This window comes from Stegodyphus dumicola, chromosome 11, assembly GCF_044657685.1.
Source record: "Stegodyphus dumicola isolate Sdum_Otavi_A_Nest chromosome 11, ASM4465768v1".
Lineage (NCBI taxonomy): Eukaryota > Metazoa > Arthropoda > Arachnida > Araneae > Eresidae > Stegodyphus > Stegodyphus dumicola.
In genome coordinates this window covers 154530691-154551479 of record NC_140778.1, presented here as the reverse complement: position 1 = coordinate 154551479, position 20789 = coordinate 154530691, and the positions used below count along the sequence as shown (strand labels likewise).

Here is a 20789-nt window from a genome sequence, read left to right as displayed (position 1 = left end):
CTGAAAGCAAAGCCCCCAGTCAAAAAGCACCCAATGAACAACCAGTTTACTCTCACTTCGACCAATGACTGCCGGTATTGTGCACTAACGTTCTGCTAAAGTCATGACTGCCACCCATCGCCGAAAGCCAATAGCTTTTAAGCATTCACTCTTTGCGCCAAAAGTTGACTGTGGGGGGGGGGATGTAATAACCACCTTCCTTCCGGAAAACAGATTTAGTAAAACAGTGATTCGTACGGTCTTCAGTGGGGTGCTGACATGCGAAGCACATACAGATTCTGTTGAGCTATAGCGAGTTCTACACAATAGCGAACGTTCTAGTGGATATCAACATTGCTCATGAAATCCAGATTTGCGTTGAAAATAATGAGTGGTGACGCCATGACTAACATGAGCAGAAAATCACCTCCAGCCACTACATCAAGTAAGTAAATATTGAATTTTCAGTTTTTTTTTTTTTTTTCCCCTCAAATTGCTGCTGTTGCTTTATTTCAAATGTTTTGTGTAGAACTGTTTGTCTATGTTTTGTTACTAGAACTGAAATCTTTGTGTTCTAAAGTGTCTTGTCTGTTGTTAAAAATTTAAATTTTTCATTCAGAATTCATCTATTCTGAAATTTACAGCGATAATGACTGCTTAAATGTCTTATAAATTATCTATTCCTTTTTATCTAAACTATTCAAATTCAATTAAAAATGCCTTTAGTGTTAATGAAAATAATACCGAGTAAGAACACTGTCCTTACTGCAAACTGGTGTGCCATTCTTATAGCTCCACAGCCCATACGAATGAGCGGATAAAACTCACTGATAATTCAACCCCAGTTAAAATTTCAGAGAAAAGGGTTAATTGCATGGAAGTTTCTGTGGATTTTTTTTATCGTCAACCTCCCTTAAAATATCCTCCACAGAAGCATCCTTCTTCTTGAGGTAAATAAACCTTAATGCAATTTATCAGGATCTAATTAATCCTATCCAATGTTATAACTTATCTTTTAATTTAAAATTATATTTTTGGTATATTCTACTGCTTGTATAACAATCAGCTACTAAAATATAATAGTGCTGCTATTTAAATTAATGTGTAAATAAAGTTTAAAATTGTTACAGTTATGCTTTCCATTATATAGCGTATCTTATTTATTGCTACTATTATTAGTATTTATCCTTTTATTAGCATTTATCTACTTTATTATTATTTTATTAGTATTTGAATAGTAATTATCATTTTTCAAAATGTGCATCGTAAAGAACAGTCCCCTTAAAAAAACCTCCATAAAGGTATTGCATCTCACATTTTATTCATTTGAGGGGCAAATAACAATCAATATCTTCGTGTAGTTTTTACGATTCTTTGGCCATTATTTCTTGTTAATTCAACTGAATTAATGATTGATACTTGACGATTGGTTTGTTGGCAAAGCACACTAAAGCTATCTATCTAAAGGAAGTGATGCCTTCGTGGAGTTCTTTCTGTTGAAAATTGGCTTGTATAGTTAGTTACACATGGGGAAAATCACAAAAACGCCCATGCAGCCAGCCCATTTGCCTGGAATCGAAACGAAGTCGAAACTACCAGTGTTTCACCGATTTTGGCCGCTCGGTTGCTGGAGGTCCCGAGACAAAATTTAGATATTTTCATCATTATTAGAATTATTTACGCTTGTCTAGAAGGGGTAATGAGGATATTTATTAGTAATTATAAGGTATTCAATATGTTTTAGTAATTTAATGAAACTTCAGAGTGTTTTTTACTTATAATTAATAAATTATCGTTTCAAATTCAGTTTAATAGTGGAAATTTCGCTTATTTAACAGATTACAGAATAATTTTTTAAAATTAAATTCAAAATTAAATAATTATAGTATGAAAATTTAAAATTCAATTCAATCGAAAAGTGCATGATTAATTTAAAATCATTGCTTGGCTGATGTAGAATTCAATTTTAATCCAAATCTGCATGGATAAATAGTTAATTCAGTCTAGAATTGCATGGGTTTCCGCGGATGTGGAGGGACAATATTCCAATGCTATTAATTGCCACTTAGGTCAATATGCATCGCATACTTTTTTATATTGATGCATGTGCAGTATATATGTTTCGATTTTGATCTAAATTTTCGAACCCTTAAAATTAAATAATTAAATAAAAATTTATTGATAGATTGGAAGATCTTTTTTTAGTGTGTGTGTGTGTGTGTAAATTTCGTAATTTCTTTCAAAACTCTCCTCTCGCATATGAATAACTATCTTTACATTCTGTTGCCAAATTTCAGATCGTCAATTTTGTCGTAAAATCAGACTTAGGTGATAATTTTCAATAACCTTACTTTAGTGCTCTTATTTCACTGGTGTAACTGATATAGTTGTTGTGTAAATAGTATAAAAGGTCTCATAAACATTACTTTTTTCAAATTTTTAAATTACAATGAAAAGTGGAGTTTTTTACTCGTCGTCAATGGTCTAGTGGTTAAGACCGCATGAGCATGGAAGTTCGACCCAGGTTAGATCTTGAATAAACGGGCTGGCGACACGGTTGGTTTCCTATTTTTCCAAGCATTATGGTAAGCATTAGACAGTTCTCAGAAAGTTTTCCACAAAGGCATTTCTCCCCTTAGGCAAATTGAACTTCATGTGACCATATTACGGTGCGGGTAAAATATATACTGAGTACTGGTGATATTTAAATGAGTCTTATATAATTAGAATATATTAGGAAAAATTATCAGGATATGTAAAAGCAACCTAAAATATTCCTAGTTAGTAGTAGTGTTAGTTAATTCAAAATTAACGAATTTTCAATGTCTTACTCAAGTTCTTTTAAGATACCTTCATTTAAGATGTATTCCCAATAAGCAATGTTGCATTGTCAGAAAGCCTTTTCTAAAGAGTTTTTATTCCAAGACCATGAAGATACACCCCCTCTAACAATCCAGCCACAAAGTATACGGTTTTAAGTAGTCAGTGTCTATTGTCAATTCAAAAAGCTGTCAGTCACTGTCAATCTCTTATTATTCAGCAATCTATAAAAACTCCATCAGCAATTTTCGTATCTTCTTTCGACTTGATTCTTCTCCTGAGCTTCTTGCTATTTCAGCAGACAGTGTGCTCAACTTTTCATAAGTATTCTAATAACTAGTTATACTTGAATTCTAAATTCAATTAATATTTATTCAAAATAATAAATTTTCAAAATATTGCTTTTTGGTACATTAAATGGAAGCAGCGATTTTAAAATATATATACTTTCTCATCAATGATCATATTTTCAATATAGCTTTACTGAATTATAGTTTCAATATAGTTTTACATTCTACTGTTATTACCTGAGCTATATAAAGCTCTAATATCCCCGAATAAGTCATAAATATTTTCCATCTTTACATATAGAAATCATCTCTTTAAATGAATTTAATATTCACTAGGTTTCATCAGGCCCTTCGAAAAGGGGGTGGTCTCAGAAAAGGGGGCGCTCGCCGAAGGTCTCAGCGATTCTTCGCTTGTTCGTTCCTAAAAATTATATGGATAAAAATAGAGCCATTGCTTTCTAAAAGTTGGTTGGATTTTTATGGAGGGTTTGGAAGCCATTGTTTTATAAAAAATTATATGAATAAAAATAGAGCCATTACTTTCTAAAAGTGGGTTGGATTTTTAATGGGGCTTTTATTCACCATTGTTTTTTTAAACGGGGTGGGGAAATTATGGCGATTTTTCATATCATTGATTTCTAAAAGTAAGTTCGATTTTTTTTTTGGGGGGGGGGGTTGAAAGCCATTATTTTACAAAATTTATATGGATAAAACAGAGCCATAATTTTCTAAAAGTGGGTTGGATTTTTATGGAGGGTTTGAAAGCTATTGTTTTATAAAAGGGGGGAAATTATGGCAATTTTTCATACCATTGATTTCTAAAAGTGGGTTCGATTTTTATGGGGGGTTTGAAAGCCATTGTTTTATAAAAGGGGGTGGGAAAATTATGGCTATTTTTCATACCATTGATTTCTAAAAGTGGGTTCGATTTTTGGGGGGGGGTTTGAAAGTCATTGTTTTACAAAATTTATATGAATAAAACAGAGCCATAAATTTCTAAAAGTGGGTTGGATTTTTATGGAGGGTTTGAAAGCTATTGTTTTATAAAAGGGGGTGGGAAAATTATGGCTATTTTTCATACCATTGATTTCTAAAAGTGGGTTCGATTTTTATGGAGACTTCACAGTCATTATATTACCCCAAAAGTCACTGCGCCAGCTCTCTCCTTCACACACTGAATTTTCTGCTTACTAAAAGGAAATTAATTCTCGGTATAAGGTAAAAGTACTGAAAATTTTATGTTAATACAGGTGCAACAATAATAAATGATATTAAAAATATCTGAAAGGTTTCAGATTTTAATGATCACCTAAAAGGATTATTATAGGTTTTCTATGGTTTCGCTGAGCTCAGTGTACCAGTTTGCTGTTACACTCGCTCATGCTAACCCATTTAGTTGTATTTTTAGCTTTATTATTAAGCATCACGTTTTTTCATCACTTGTGGCATATATAATTCAACAACATAATTAGAAGAATTTTTAAAACAACGTAGCAGCCTACTAAGAATTCCCGATGTTGGTATACATTTTTTTTTTTCCAGTTTATGATAACAATGTTCAGTTTTCTTAGTAACAGGGCTTACAATTTTTTTTTAAGTTATTTTTAAGTTTTGTGCTTTAATTTTTTTTTATTAGGTATCATGTTTTTCGCACTTCCTACGCATTTCATGCCAGTGACTCTTTAAACTAAAAGACAGAACCCATCATAATTTTTTTAAATCAGAATAAAATAAACAATTACTCATTTTTTCACGTTTTATTTATGTAGCACTTAAAAGTCCCCTATCAATGCTACGCAATTATGGCAACTCTATACGTAACACTTTTTTTTTTAAAAAACTTTTTAGCCCAAAGGAGTGTTATCATGGGCTATTTCTCTCAAAACGGGATTTTGTGTGGAATCACTATAAAATAAAATCTGAAAGCTTTCAGATTTTATTTGTGTATTACCTTTATTTATTAAATACCAAGTCCTTCGCACTTAAACCACATAAAATTCAATTCATCAGCAAAATCGCAAACAATTAAAAACAGCTTATCTTTAGAATTTCCGATACACATTCTGACACTGAAGATAAAAATGTTTTATTCCGTACAGTTTTGCCACTGTCATTTGGAAGTCGCTGAGTGTGTTAATCAAAAATTCATTAACGTTTTACAAAATTTTAAACTAAAATTCAAAATTCTGTCTTCCAGATGCATATGTTCAGATGGAGGATTACGTTATTCAGAATTTGATGGCTCGTGTGAGGTACCATCGTTTTCTCTCAACGCAAGAAAAATACATCCATACATGCAAATTTTTCATTATTTAATTTCTTTTAAAATAATAGAAGGCTGTTAAATTTGGTGGCAACAATTTGAAAAGTGATTTGTCGTTTATAGTGAACCGACGCAAAATCGCATTTCGAGACCAATTGTCCCTTTTCGGCTAAAATGAACTAATTGTCACAAAAGAGACAATTAGTTCATTCCTGTAGACAAAATTAAGTGCTTAGAGGAACTAAATGTAATTTAAGATTGAATAGAAAATGAATGTTTTCTCAGTCGTTCAAAGAAATGTGACGATGAAATTTTAGATAAAAAAGGTGAATGAAACAAATTTTAATCAATCGTAACTTCTTTTTTAATCTAATATTTTCTTTATAGCACTTTTATATGAAAGCATATACTTGAAAACGCGAGTATTATAAATCATATATGTGGTTAATTTAAAACAGAATTTGAACGTTTTAATGGTATAGCATAGAGCAATTCCAAATATATAGACTAGTTAGAACGGAAAGGGAAGAAGGGGGAGGGAGAAAGATTGGTTTAATTTGGTTTATATGATTACGGCAAAACCTTAAGGGCTATCTGCCTAAGAGGAGGAAAGAGTCTTCGTGGAGTACTTTTAAGGGGAATTTGCTCTTATACATGTTACACATGGAGAAAACCACGAAAACGCCCATGCAGGCCGCCCGTTCGCGGGATTCGAAAACCTCGGACCGAACTACCAGTGTTCAGAGAATTGACCGCTCTGCCGGTGGTGGACCAGGGTAGAAAGAAATAGATAAAGTTTATAAGGATTAAAAAAGATAAAGATATAAAGATTTAAAAAGATAAAGATATAAAGATAAAAAAGATAAAGATATAAAGATTTAAAAAAGATATAAAAGAAAGATAAAAAATTTTAAAGCTATAAATTATAAATTAAATAATTTAGCAATGTCTTCTTCTGTGCTTTCATAATTATTTGCTGAACTGCAATTGCGGAATTTCCCCCCTTGGTTGTTTATTGCATTTTGTTTCAGCAACCGTTATGTACTTAATGTTGCTAGTATAAAATTAAAAAAAAAAAAAAAAAATCCCTGTATACCAGGAATGCAATTCCTTAATTTCAGTTTTAAGTGGAAGACTGGTTTTATTAGTGGCAGAAAAACGCATAAATAATGCAAGAATTAGATGATGTTGTAAATAAATTCTACTAAAATATCTACTCATTAAGAACTTTACCACCTTTTCATAGCAAAACATTTAGAATTCTGAACAAAACGTATCACAAAAATAGTGCCAAATTTATGGACTTTTAATTTCTTTGCATGAAACATCAAGAAAATGTTTCTATCAATTTAATTCTGTGCCATATATTAAGTAACAGGTGTTAGATTTTCCTTAATATCACATGGGTGAGTTTGTCGTCAGAAAGTCTGCCACCAAAATCACTGCAGACGATGCTCAACCTGTAGCCCATCCCCTACAAAACTTACTCAACCATATCGGAACAGATGCTACAGGGGAGGTGACGTCAGTATCATCACGGTACGGAAATCACGTCTTGTCTCGTGCGAAACCGTTAGCTTGCGTGAACGAACACTACTCACACATCAGTGACGCCACAAGTTAGAAATACATGGTGGCGATTTGCTCATAGAATGATGCCACGCATTTTGATTTCTGTACCTGGTTCTGACAGATACGAATACGGCGTATCAAAATGGTTTGTAAATTCTTCTCAGAAGTCCGATGGCGAATATGCATTTTATGTAATTGTTAATAAAAACAGCATTTCCCTTTCATAAGTTGTGAATGAGCTGTACTGACATTTGAATTGTAAACTCTGAATTTTAATTAATGTTGTTACCTTTTCGTCAATGTGATGGTGTTAGGAAAGGGGATTCATACTCAACAAAAAAGGAAATTTTGCTTTTTGTTGTTAGAATTTGAGTGTCGCCATCTATTAACTAAAAACAAAACTATATAAATATATAAATGAAAAATTCTGAAAGCTTTCAGATTTATGTTACGTCCGAAAAGGCAATTTGCGCGGAAAGACTATTAGTTTCGTTTTGGCATCTTGCGTTGATTCACTTTTCAAATTGTTGCCACCAAATATCATCGCCCTGTATTATATTTAAAGAAATTAAATAATGAGGAATCTGCATGAATGTATGTATGTTTCTCGCACTGTGATAAAACAACGGTACCTAGAGCCATCCAAATTTGAATAACGTAATCTTCCATGGAATACGGGCGTGTGGAAGCCCAAATTGGGATTTAAAATTGGTTTTATTATCGATTTCATATTTTGTAACACTTCAGCGAATTTTTGATTAATAAACTAAACGATTTCAAAGCGAGCAAAGGCAACACTGTTCGAGGGGGGGGCAACCTTTTTATCTCCAGCGCGCGGAACTGTGTATCGAGATTTCTAAAGCTAATTCATTTTTAAAATTATTTTGTGATACTGCTCTTGAACTGAATTTTATGTTTTGAGCACTCAGAACATTATATTTAATAAATAAAGGTAACACACAAAACGTTAAAAAAACACCCCTTTGAACGTAATTTAAAATCTAAAACCTTTCAGTTTTTTTTTTTTTTTTTTTTTTTTTTTTTTTTACGCATATATACACGTTTTGAGAGCGGGCTAACGTTCCTTTGGGCTAAAAATATTTTTTAAAAAAGCATATCTTCACAATTTCCGACAGACAGTCTCGCGCGCTGGAGATAAAAATAATGTATACCGTACAGTGTGTTGCCATTGCTCGCTTTGAAATCGTTGAGTTTCTTAATTCAAAATTCATTAAAGTTTAAAAGACGTGAAATAGATAAATAAAACAAATTCGAGATTCGGCCTCCCAGGTGTCCATGTTTGGGTGAAGTTTTACGTTATTCAAAAGTTGATGGTTCTAGTATTGTTGTTTTTTCACAATCCTCATTATTTAATTTCTTTAAATATAACTCAGGGTTATAATATTTAGTGGCAAAAATTTCCTCTTTGGGTCAAAAAAAGAAAAAAAAAAAAAAGAGAGAGAGAGTAATTGTGCATAAGTCTAGTTTCAAAACATTTTTTTTTTTTTTTCCCTTGTCCTAATACTTAGTGTTTAAACCATTTATGTACAATTATTTTATTATAATTATATTGCATGCTGTATAATATGCAGAAAAAGGAAAGAAGGTTTGCCATTCTTTTAAACTTTGTTGATCCAAGAAAAGGTCTGGAAATTCCTATTATAAATCATCTTAATCGAACCCTATGCGTAACTCCAAAATCATTGAAACTTTGTTTATGTTTAATGGACCTATTTAAATTATGAAAGTAAAAAACAAGCATGTAAAAGTCATGAATATGAACCTAAATTTTGAAAGCACCCATTAGGATTTAGGATAAGGATAAGTAGCACCAACTGGGGGGGGGCTTATCTGGAACTTCACGAGTTCATCACAATATGATCCAATGTAACACACGCCGTAAATATAAAAAAAAAAGGTAATGTTAACTTTTAAAACTTTTGAAAAGAAAAAGCAATCAAATAATAAAATCACTGAAACGAACAATTATTTAAAATTAAAATAATGTCTTTGATCACAGCTTCTTTTCACTATTTCTTTATTTAGCATCAGTTTTCATTGACTATTTTTTAGCATTACATTGTAAAATAATTTTTCTAAGCATGAGAAACATATCTCATAGGTTCATAATTTCAATAAAGAAATTATTATAAAATGACTCACTTTAAAATCTTTATATTGAAAATAATTATTTCGAAAACAAGAACACTGCTATAAGAGATTACAATACATTTAATTTAAAGATGACGGACAACAACGTGAGCTAAGATCTGTTTAAATAGGATTTTGTCTTCATTTCTATGACTCTACGTATTCTGAAGATAAGTTTCTCTTAAAGTCCTATAACTAAAAATCAAAGCTGGTTCCTGTTTATTCGTCCGAAGTATCAAGTTGGAAGTTTCATAGTTGTTTAGAGAAACAACCATCATCTCAGAAGTAACAAATGATAAATGTTTTTAGTAATGTGAAAGATGATAAAATGTTTTCAGTTACGAAATGCTCAGTTATGTAAAAAGAAAAAAAAATCAAAATATTTTCAGTTACGTAAAAGAAATCAAAATGTGTTCATTTACGTAAAAGATATCAAAATGTGTTGAGTTACATAAATAAGATTAAAAATGTTGCCAATTATGGAATATGAGTAACGTAAGTATTCAAAGTAACGAAATTTCACATAACATGAATTAAATAAACTATAATCCCAACGTGGGCTTACACAAGTAGCTAATTTTCACTCAGATTGCGGCCCAAAGCAAACGCTAAAATATTTTCAGTTATGAAATGCTTAGTAACGCAAAAGTAATCAAAATATGCTAAGTTACGAAATGCTGGGTTACGTAAAAGATTTCAAAGTATTTTCAGTTACGTGAAAGAAATTAAAATATTTTTGGTAACAAAATGCTCAGTTACGTAAAAAAAATCAAAATGCGTTTAGTTACGTAAACGAAATCAAAATGTGTTCAGTTGCATAAAATAAATTAAAAATATGTTCAGTTAAGGAATGTTCAGTAACGTAAAAGTAATCAAAATATGTTCAGTTATTCAATGCTCGTTTACGTAAAAGGTATCAAAACGTGTTCAGTTATATGAAAGAAATCATGTTTTCAGTTTCGAAAAAAAATTTTAAAATGTGTTCAGTTGCGTTAGAAATTAAAATGCTCTCAGTTACGTAAAAGATATTAAAATGTTTTCAGTTACGAAATTCTCAGTTATGTCAAAAAAATCAAAATCTGATCATTTGCATAAAAGAAACGTGTTTAATTAAGTAAAAGAAATGTGTTCAGTTACGTGAAAGATGATAAAATGTTTTCAGTTACGCAAAAGATATCAAAATGTTTTTAATAATGTGAAAGATGATAAAATGTTTTCAGTTACGAAATGCTCAGTTATGTAAAAAGAAAAACAATCAAAATATTTTCAGTTACGTAAAAGAAATCTAAATTTGTTCATTTGCGTAAAAGATATCAAAATGTTTTCAGTTACGTAAAAGAAATCAAAATGTGTTCATTTGCGTAAAAGATATCAAAGTGTGTTGAGTTACATAAATAAGATTAAAAATGTTGTCAATTATGGAATATGAGTAACGTAAGTAGTCAAAATACGTTCAGTTATGCAACGCTCGGTTACGTAAAAGATATCAAAATGTGTTCAGTTACGTGAAAGAAATCGGTGTTTTCAGTGAGTGAAAGAAATCAAAATGTGTTCAGTTGCTAAAAGCTCAGTTAGCAAAAGAAATCAAAATGTGTTGATTTAAAACCAGCCAATGAAAAAATAAACAGCTTATCACAGAAAGTTATGAATGATATGTTTTTCGTCAGTGCGTCAGAATGCTATTCAGGACCTTGAAAACAAATAAGTTAACCGTTGCTGGATGAACAGATGTTTCTGCATTTCGCAATGACATTAAAGAGGATGGGGTTGATGTGTGTTTGCAACACCAGATGCTGCTGGGGGTCAACCAATGGCGGTTGACCGAAGGAATCACCTCTCCATTGAAAAGTTGTATTTTGTTATTAGGTAAAATGCTTTGAAAGAGTTTTTCTCAGCACCTTTTACCTCAATTATTACTATTATTTTATTTTTCTCATTTATTACTATCATTATAGGTATGTATTTATTCACAAGCTGCAGTATAATGTAACGAATAGGGGTTCCCTAGAGGAGCTGATAAAAGGTATTTGAGGCCATCATGCATTAAAAACTTGAAAATGAACTAAAAATAAGATAATTATTCTAAATTTCTCCTACTTGTTCATTAAAGGACAAAACGCACCAAACAATTTTCTACTAAAATGTATGGGACAACGTTGCTAGCGTTTTTGTCTTCAATTAGCGCACTGCCAACAAAAGATTTTGAAATGAATCTTGCGATTTCTTCTTTCGCTCTATTTTAATTGAAGTAAATTATTCCACAGATATTTTTTATATTCAGAAAAAACTGACCAACAGTTACAGATGCAGGTAGAAGCTAGTCCAGCTTCTCTGTAAGTATCACAGGTGGTTGAGATATATCTGCACTTAGCTAACTGATAAGGTTTCACCCCAGTTTTCAGAATTCGGATGGAGAACACCCCATGAAGCGGTTCGAAGCTGCTTTCTTCCCCTACCACCAACGTCCAGACAGGATTTCGACTTGCCTTATATTTTGAGTGCCGCCACATTGTCGTATATAAACTGTACATTTTCAAATAACCACATTTTCTCCGATATTCCACCCCCAGCCCCTGGGTACAGCAGTCAACATCACTAATCCCGTCTGGGCGGAGGGGGGGGAGATAACCACACTTTAATTGAGCTGATGATAACAATAAGTCTTCTCGCTGGAAGTATCAATTTGGCGCAAATACCGTTCCATAGAAAACCGCTTGGCGCGTGCGAGATTCCTATTCCTACTTATACTATTAAAACATTCTTGCAATGGAGGTAATTTTTCCAGTCAGTCGGTATTTTGGATGTATATTGTCATATAGTATCTGCAATATCTTTACATAAGAAAATTTTAAGAGCAAAAATTTTGAGCTTAACCTGCTAGCAAAAAGCGTACAATGGTATTGAAAATATTTGTAACAATTTTTTTCAGCACTCGTTAAATGCAGACTTTATTGGCGCAAAAGGGACTTTGCGCAAATGGGATATTAGTCTCGAAACGGCATTTTGCAGTCAATTACTACTATAAACCGCGCATCACTTTTCAAACTGTTGCCACCAAATATTATCACCCTGTATTATAGTTAAAGAAATTATATCTTGAAGAAGCTGCGTGAATGCATGCATGTTTCTCACATTGTGAAAAAACAACGGAACCTAAAGCCATTCAATTTTGAATAACATAGTCATCCACCGGAATACAGGCACCTAGAAGTACGACTTTTGAATTTGGGATTTGTTTTATCGCCTATTTCATATTTTGTGAAATTTTAACGAATTTATTATGAACAAATGCAACGATTTCAAAGCAAGTAGTAGCAACATTGTACGGGGGGGAGAGCATTTTTATCTCCAGCGAGTGAGACTGTGTCAGAACAGACTCTCTATCTGGCTCGTATATACGTTACGTTACACATTGAAAAAATCACGAAAACACCCATAAAGCCAGCCTGTTCGCCCGGAATCGAAACCGGACCGAACTACCAGTGTTACGCGATTTTAACGCTGGGCCGCTTGTGAGCCGTATGATGTAAGACCGTTTTATTTTAGTTCAATTAGTTTCGTTAATTAATAATGCAGATAAGATAAATTTCTTTAATCTGATCACATTAATTGATAATGCAGATAAGATCTATTTCTTTAATCTGATCACATTAATTAATAATTCAGATAAGATGTATTTCTTTAATCTGATCACATTAATTAATAAAGCAGATAAGGTGTATTTCTTTAAACTAATGTATTTCTTTATCTGAATCATTAACATTAATTAATAATTCAGATAAGATGTATTTCTTTAATCTGATCACATTAATTAATAAAGCAGATAAGATGTATTTCTTTAATCTGATCACCTTAATTAATAATGCAGATAAGATAAGATAAATTTCTTTAATCTGATCACATTAATTAATAAAGCAGATAAGATGTATTTCTTTAATCTGGTCACATTAATTAATAATGTAGATAAGATAAATTTCTTTAATCTGATCACACGAATACGAAAATTCCCTTAATTTGACATAATTAAGTTTCTTTAGTTTAAATCGCCAATACGTGAGTTTCATTAATATCTTTACAAAAATGTGAAAATTTTATTAATTTGGCTAAAAAGTGCGAAGATTTTTATTAATTTGAATGTACGGTTTCGAAAAATTTTTATAAATCGTTTCGTATTATTCGGAAGATTCATAATTTATGTATGGATTAACTTCAGCAAATAACAGTAAAACTGAAATGACACTTCAGATCAAATAAAATGTAAAAACAGTTTACGTTTTAACCCTTAATAATTTATCATCCAATTTTCCAACTAATACTTATTATTGCCTTTAAAAATTCGAAATGTGAATTAAACCTCTCTCATTTCTATTTCCAGGTCGTATATTATTTGATGTCCCTTGCAAAGTGTGCAGAGATCATTCATCTGGTAAACATTACGGAATTTTTGCTTGCGATGGGTAAGTACAAGTAATTTCACTTCTTAACTTAATTATCTTAAAGTTCTTCAGATGATTGCTATGATTTTTCAAGTATTTTTTGTTCAATTTTTTTTTTAAATAATTGCTATCTATGATTCTTTAAATCGCAACAATTCTTCAAGTAACTGTTAAGTAATTGTTCTGATTCTTCAAGTAATTTTCACATCGAAGAGTAAATACATTCGTTACCCAGACGATAGTTTTTAGAGGAGTCCGACAGCAGTGTCGAAAGGCCCAGGTTCGAATCCCGGAGAAGGTATGGTTGCATTTGTACGTCCCCTTTATAGAAGGCATAGGTGGCCCACCTATTAGGTGCCTCCATAATAAAGTGACCACTGATTGTGGCCTTAGTAATGGTCAACGTCTGTGGACGGATTGGGCCCGCCATTAGAGGGGAAAAAAAGAGTAAATACATTCCCCCCCCCAAGTGGGCTACTGACTAAAGCCGGAATTGGTGGTCACTTTATTATGGAGGCACCTAATAGGTGGACCACCTGTGTGAAGGGACGGATAAATAACATCCGTGCCTTCTCCGGGATTCGAACCCGTGGCCAGTGTCCATTTTCCCATCTAGGCGGCGAATAAATAAGTATATATAAATATAACAAAGTAATTCATTTTGGCTTCATTAATGGAGCAATGAAAGAAAAGTTTTCAAAAATAACTTCCGTTAAAAAATGGCTCAAGAAAATATATTAATGCTTTCCTTTAACTAAGTTATGTTCTCTTAATTAAGTTGGTTATATGACATTATGGTTGTATTTTCAATTTTCGTAGCCATAAGAGCTTTTTTTCGTTTACTAATGATAATAATTGATTACTTAATTCCAGTGTGTTTGGTGGTAGGGGAGAGTGGCGGGAGGCCTGCGTCCCTCCCGCGGGTGGGATGATTTTTCTCAAAATTGGGGTGGAAGTAGAAGTCCAACCTTCTTGTGGCTCTGAAAACCATCATTCCATGGTTTGGCTTGGTTTATTTAATTACGGCAAAGCATTCGAGGGCTGTCTGTCTAAGGGAAGGAATGCCTTCGTGAAGGACTCTCTAAGGAAAACTGGCTCGTATACTAAGCCCACCAGCGGCCGAGCGGTAAAGTCGCTGAACACTGGTAGTTCGGTCCGAAGTTCGAATCCCGCGAACGAGCTGGCTGCATGGGCGTTTTCGTGGTTTTCCCCCATGTGTAACGTGTATACGAGCCAGTTTCCCTTAAAATCTTCCACGAAGGTATCCCTCCCTTAGGCAGATAGCCCTTGAGAATTTACTGGTAATACATTTCGAAAACCATAAAATGCAGCTATCGCGTTCGCGGGATTCGAACTCTTGACCGAACTACCAGTGTTCAGCGATTTTACCGCTCGGCCGCTGGTGGGCCCCATTCTTTCGTAAAATATGGACTCGACAACAAACAAACAAAATCAGAGACCATTTTATAATTGGTTGTTTGTGCTTAACCAACGCAAATATTGATTTGTTTATAATTTTTGTTTTTAATAACCGACGCAAATGTTGACTTGTTTATAATTTACTTACTTTCGCGAATTTAATTCTCTAACACAAATTTATTCAGTTGTGTATTTTGCTTTGCAGCCTGTGTCTTCTATAAACATACATCTTCCACATAAATAAGCTTTTCTAATTTTTTTGGGGGGGGGCTGATTAATTACTATTATTAAAGATCTTAATTTGTTGAACACAAAACATCTTTTCTAGTTCATCTTAACGTTGTTTCATTAAATATGCTGTGGTCAGACATCGTCGTGAATTGCAGCTTTGTAAAGTTCATTCATAAAATTGCAAACGTTGTTGACAATTCGTTGCACATTCTTTCCGATTGCTCCATAAGCAGAGGGAGGGGAATCCCTGTGATAAAGATATCACACGACGGGGCTTCTACAGCAGGATGCAAGGGCAGAGGGTCCCCTGTCTGTGCGGGACAGGAGGCGGTCCCTCATTGAGTCCCCTTTTCCCCAGGGGATGTTTTCTGCACTTCAAGTGGCGGGAATCAAACACCAGAGGCAGATATTTTTCTCTTCACAATGGACTTCTGTAGGTGACACCTCCTTCCTTTGTTGTAGCGCTGGGTTAGAAGCATTAGGGGAGAATATTTATGTACATAAAGCAGAATGATGCTTTGCCAAAGGCATAAAGAACTCCTGTAGACTTTACTTACGTGTGAGAATTTCTGCGAATGTGAGACGGAGGGAAGTTATTCTGGTAAATTTAATTGGTCAGAAAGAGGGTTTGAAGACTGAAAGAGCAATGAAATTATACATTCCATATATAATACATATACATGCTTATTAATACTTTTCCATATATAATATATAATTTATGGACTGTTAATGATTAATTGCTACCTATAATGCGTTATAACTTTTGACTTAGTCACAAATTACACTCCTATATAAACCTAGCAATTAGTTTGATCAGCTGTTTGCCGAAAACTTTCTGGACGAAACATCGCAAGGGAAAACGTCGTTGTTCAAAACATCGAGGGAGAAAAGAAAGAAAGGTGAAAACATCGTGGTACGTAAAATAATATACGCATCGTCATAAAAAATTCAAGAACTTCGCAGTTCAAAAACGTCGTCGAAAACTTCGTGGTAAAAAATAAAGCACCTACAAATCATCGCATGACGATAATATCTCAGGCATGCTTTTTCAGGCTTTAAAAACTCTCATATTATTAGCATTGGGATTTGCGAGTGTAAGGAATGAGGAAAATCTTTACTTTTATATTTTTGAATTAGCTAATAAATTTTTGCTGAAAAGTAAGAAGGAAACATAAGCATTAGAAGTAGGATTAATTTTCTACTTATTTTCAGTTTTGGAATGTCTAAGTTTTCTTCTTAATGTTTTAGCAAAAATGTATTAGCTATTTCAGAAACATAAAAGTAAAAATATTCTTCATTCCTTCTTGCGTTCACAAATCATTATGCGAACGTGGATTTGCAACTTTTAAATCCTTTAAAACATATGTCTGCTACATTATCATCATGCGATTATTTGTAGGTGCTTTAATTTTTAGCAATATACGAGGGCTATCCAGAAAGTAGATTACGTTTTGGAATAAAAAAATAAACAAAGTATAGGAAACAAATTTTATTATATACAGATGAAAGCCACACTCAAATACTACTTTTCTACATAGTCACCATACAAATTAAGGCATTTATCGTAGCGATGTACGAGCTTGGAAATTCCTTCGTCGAAAAATTCGGCCGCCTGCGCCTTCAACCACTTCGTTACCTCTTCTTGCCTTCCATCTTGCACAAAACTTGTGGTAACCAAGCTTTTCGCTGATGATTTCGTGCAACAAACTTCGCGAAATTTGTGGAAAACTCAAAGAAAGTTCCGTTATTGTGAAATTTCGATTTTCACGGACTTTAGCATCGACTTTTTCGAGAAGTTCGGCGGTCACTATGCTGGGTCTCCCACTTCGATCTTCGTCGTGAACATTGGTTCGGCCATTTTGAAATCTTATGACCCACTGACGCACTCCACCTTCAGTGATAATGTTGTCCCCATACACTTCACGAAGCTGCCGATAGATTTCTATCGGTTTACAGTTTTTTGCAGTCAGAAACCTTATTACTGAGCGCACCTCGCAGCTCGCGGGATTTTCAATTAACGCAGACATTTCAAACCGTCACAGTATCTGAACGGAGCACAGCACGAACCTCTCACTAGCACGGCTAGATGCAGACTGAGCTGCGCAACGCTCTGACCCCAAGATGGCCGCGCTAGCCCCGCCTCTAGCGGACACAGACGGAAACGTAATCTACTTCCTGGATGGCCCTCGTATTCTCGTCCACCATGTTTTAGAACTGTGATATTTTCTCTTTGCTTTCTTTTCTCCAAGATGGTTTTGTAGGATGACGTTTTCGTCTTGTGTTATGTTTGTTCTCAGTAACATTTTCGTCCTCGATGATTTTATATTATTTGTGAAAAGGTCCTCGTAATGTTTCGCGTTCTAATTACCAATTATGAAACTTTTTTCGACTTATATATGTGTTAGTAAAGCAAGAAGAAAAGCAGTAAACAACCAATAATAAGCAACAGAAATCTGCTTAACGTGGTAAATTTACAAAACTATGGTTTAGTAAGCAAAGTAGAACCTTCTGCCTTGACTGCCGGAATGAAAGAAAGATTGGCTTGATTGAAAAAAAAACAAAGAATTCACGAATGTTATAGCTAAATGATAGAAAGCGAAACCCATAACGCCATCTATTGAATAAAAAGTGAACTAAAAACAAACTTTAAAACGTTATTGGAAAAGACTGGATAGATCTGGGATCATTAAACGGAACCAAAAAAGTTTCACGGATCTGGATCTGAAATTCCTCCAAAAAACTGAATTCGTCAAAGGAGTAATTTTGGCTGAGCAGAAAAAGAAAATATGGAATATTCCCTTCACAGTAAGATGGGCAGTAAAGCATTTACGACTTTCCTTTTTCCAAACATAAGTTTCATACTCTTTAGTGCGAAATTCTAAGGATATTCTTGTTTAACAACTGTATAGTAATGTTTATTAATGTACGCTATGTATTGTATGTGGGCTAATGAATATTATGTATTTGTTTAATCAATTTCATTTCCACAGCTGGTAAAGGAGGTTGTATTTTATCTTCGAAGCTTCAAGACTTGCAAATTTATTCACATTTCTCCTATTCCTGTTAATTAATATTAGTGAATTATTCTAAGCAAGCGAAAGGGTTTTACTTAACGAATATAATCACTAATTTTGATTAACGTTAAGAACAAAAATTTGAATTAAACAAATTTTGAATTATTGGGATATGTTCGTTCATCGCCAGGCATTAAGAATTTAACCCGGGTTCAAACCTTGGCCAGCGCTTGGTTGCAGGTAAACATTTGTGATTTCCCTTGTGTATAAAATAAATATAAGCCAGGGTCCCTTAAAAATTCCTCCTCGAAGATATGCCTGTTCTTAGCCAGATAACGCTAGTACATTTTACCGTAATAAAATAATAAATTCTTCATCACGAAAACGAGAATTTACATAGATTTTTATATTTTAGATTTCAGAGACTTTTAAATATTCCTGCCAAATATTTTCTTTCCTTCCTTTCTGCTTGCTTTATTTTCTTTCTCCTTTTCTCCCCCATCTTTCTCTTTTTTTTTTTTTTTTTTGAAATTCTTGAAAAAACGTAATAGAATAAAACAAGTATTTATATATTTAATTTTCTTGCAATAAAATCTCGTATTTAAATATTTGGAAACAGTATACCTAACAAAGTTAGTAGTAAGAAATAGTAAGTAATTATAAAAACAGCATCTGATAAATTTCCTTTAAAGACATTTAAATTTTAAAAGAATGTAACCATTTTACATACGAGCGATATAAGCATTCATAAGAAAAGATTATCTATCTTCTTGGGAAAGAAAATCGACAACGGCGAATTTAAAATACGGGGAGGGAAGGGAATTCATATTTTACATTACCTCAAAAGAACTTTTTATTTAACGTTTTGTGTGTTACCCTTATTTATTAAATATCGTGTTCTTCGCACTTAAACCACATACAATTCAATTCACAAACTATTTAATACGAGCAAAAAAGCACCATCTTTAAAATTTTCCGATATACGGTCTCGTGCGCTGGAGGTACTTTTTTTTTTTTTTCCATACAGTGTTGCCATTGCTCGCTTTGAAATCGCTGAGTTTGTTAATCAAAAATTATTTAAAGTTTTACAAAATTTGAAATAGATAATAAACAAATTCAAAATTCGGGCTTTAAAGTGCCCATGTTCGGTTGGAGGACTACGTTATTCAAAATTGGATGTTTCTAGGTACCTTTGTTTTTTCACAAAGCGAGAAGCATTCATGCAGATTCTTCGTTATTTAGTTTCTTTAAGTATAATACACAGAGATAATATTTGGTGGCAACAGTCTGAAAAGTGAAACGACGCAAAATGCCATTTTGAGACTAATAGCCCTTTGGCCTGGGGAAAAAAAAATTAAATTAGCCTAGACTTTTAACAAAACTTATCGATTATTGAACTGCTTTCGATATCAATAAGAAATTTATTATAAATATATACCAGTGCAGCTTTTCACCTTTATTTGAAAAAGATAAGGTTATAAAAAGTTAATATATTCTAGGAGATAATATTGAGAGTTTATAACTTCCAAAAGTTTCATATTCTAGGAATGGCTGTACTATTCAGACGCTGCTATTTACAGCGATAAATATTTATGGCATTTAATTTTAGAAGTTCAAGAACTCATCTTTGATATTTCACGCAAAGTTTTTTTCTCTCTACGTTTGCTACTAACCCCTCTCTTACCAGAATGGCTGGAAGTCCCCGGTCAAAGCGCGTCACCAAGTCAAAGGCTAAGCCCTCGCTTTCAAAGAGGGTGGGAGCAATTTCTGCCGGTATTAAAAGGGCAGCTCTAAACCACCCCTAAGCTCGCGCAGATGGAGATTCTTTAGAGCCTGATCCCTCCCTACTCATTTTCTGTCATTTCCTACAAAAGGAAATGCGTTGGAAATGCGGGGACTCAGCGCCACACGGTGGTTGGTTTGTGCACCCATGGTCACGTGCTGCTGTTTGGGAAAACTGCCAGTCAGGGGTCGTGAGAAACATGATTTGTGGGAGGGAAACTTCGCATGTTTTATTTGTCTTCTGTCCTAGAACGAATGCTAGAATTTTTTTCGGATTTTATTTGGTGAAGATATAATTAGGTTATTTCTCAACCCTCAGACGCTGAATGTGAATTTTTTATAAGAAAGAAATGCAAGTTTTTTTTTTATTTTAATGTGCTCGATGGGTACATGAAGTTTAGGTTAAAAAATAAAAAAAATCTTTCCTGCTGGGAAAATAATTGAAATTCAACTCGAAAAGAATTTTACTTTTAAAACCTCTTTCTCCCACATCACCTTAGAAAACGTATTTCGTTTGAATAAAGTTAAAAATATATGGAAAGTTTCCAACATACGTAACTACAAAAATTTCATCACAATCTTTAAATTTCATTCTGAATGCAGACTATAATGAACACAAGAATCCGAGTTAGGAATTTTGCATCTATTGTAAAGTGTTGGAAAATTTTATAATATTTAATGTATAAAATAATATTGCAAAACGATAAACTTGGATTGATATTTGGATCGTTTGATTCACGTTGTTTTCTCTACTACTGAATTGATTGGGTTATAGAAATTACTACACACGGCCTGCGTGCATAGGAAACCGGTTGCCTTCGTGGAGAACTTT

The 20789-nt window shown here is 33.3% G+C and overlaps 1 protein-coding gene across 1 annotated transcript in view; it reads left to right on the top strand.

Moving 5' to 3' along the window:
- Positions 1 to 257: 257 nt before the first annotated feature.
- The window catches only part of tll (nuclear receptor subfamily 2 group E member tailless), a 48143-nt gene continuing 27611 nt past the window's right edge, over positions 258 to 20789 (top strand). The window contains exons 1-2 of the mRNA XM_035354471.2: positions 258 to 424; positions 13451 to 13532. Coding sequence (XP_035210362.1) covers positions 340 to 424; positions 13451 to 13532 — 167 coding nt within the window. The 5' untranslated portion in view covers positions 258 to 339. The remainder of the gene's footprint in view (positions 425 to 13450; positions 13533 to 20789) is intronic.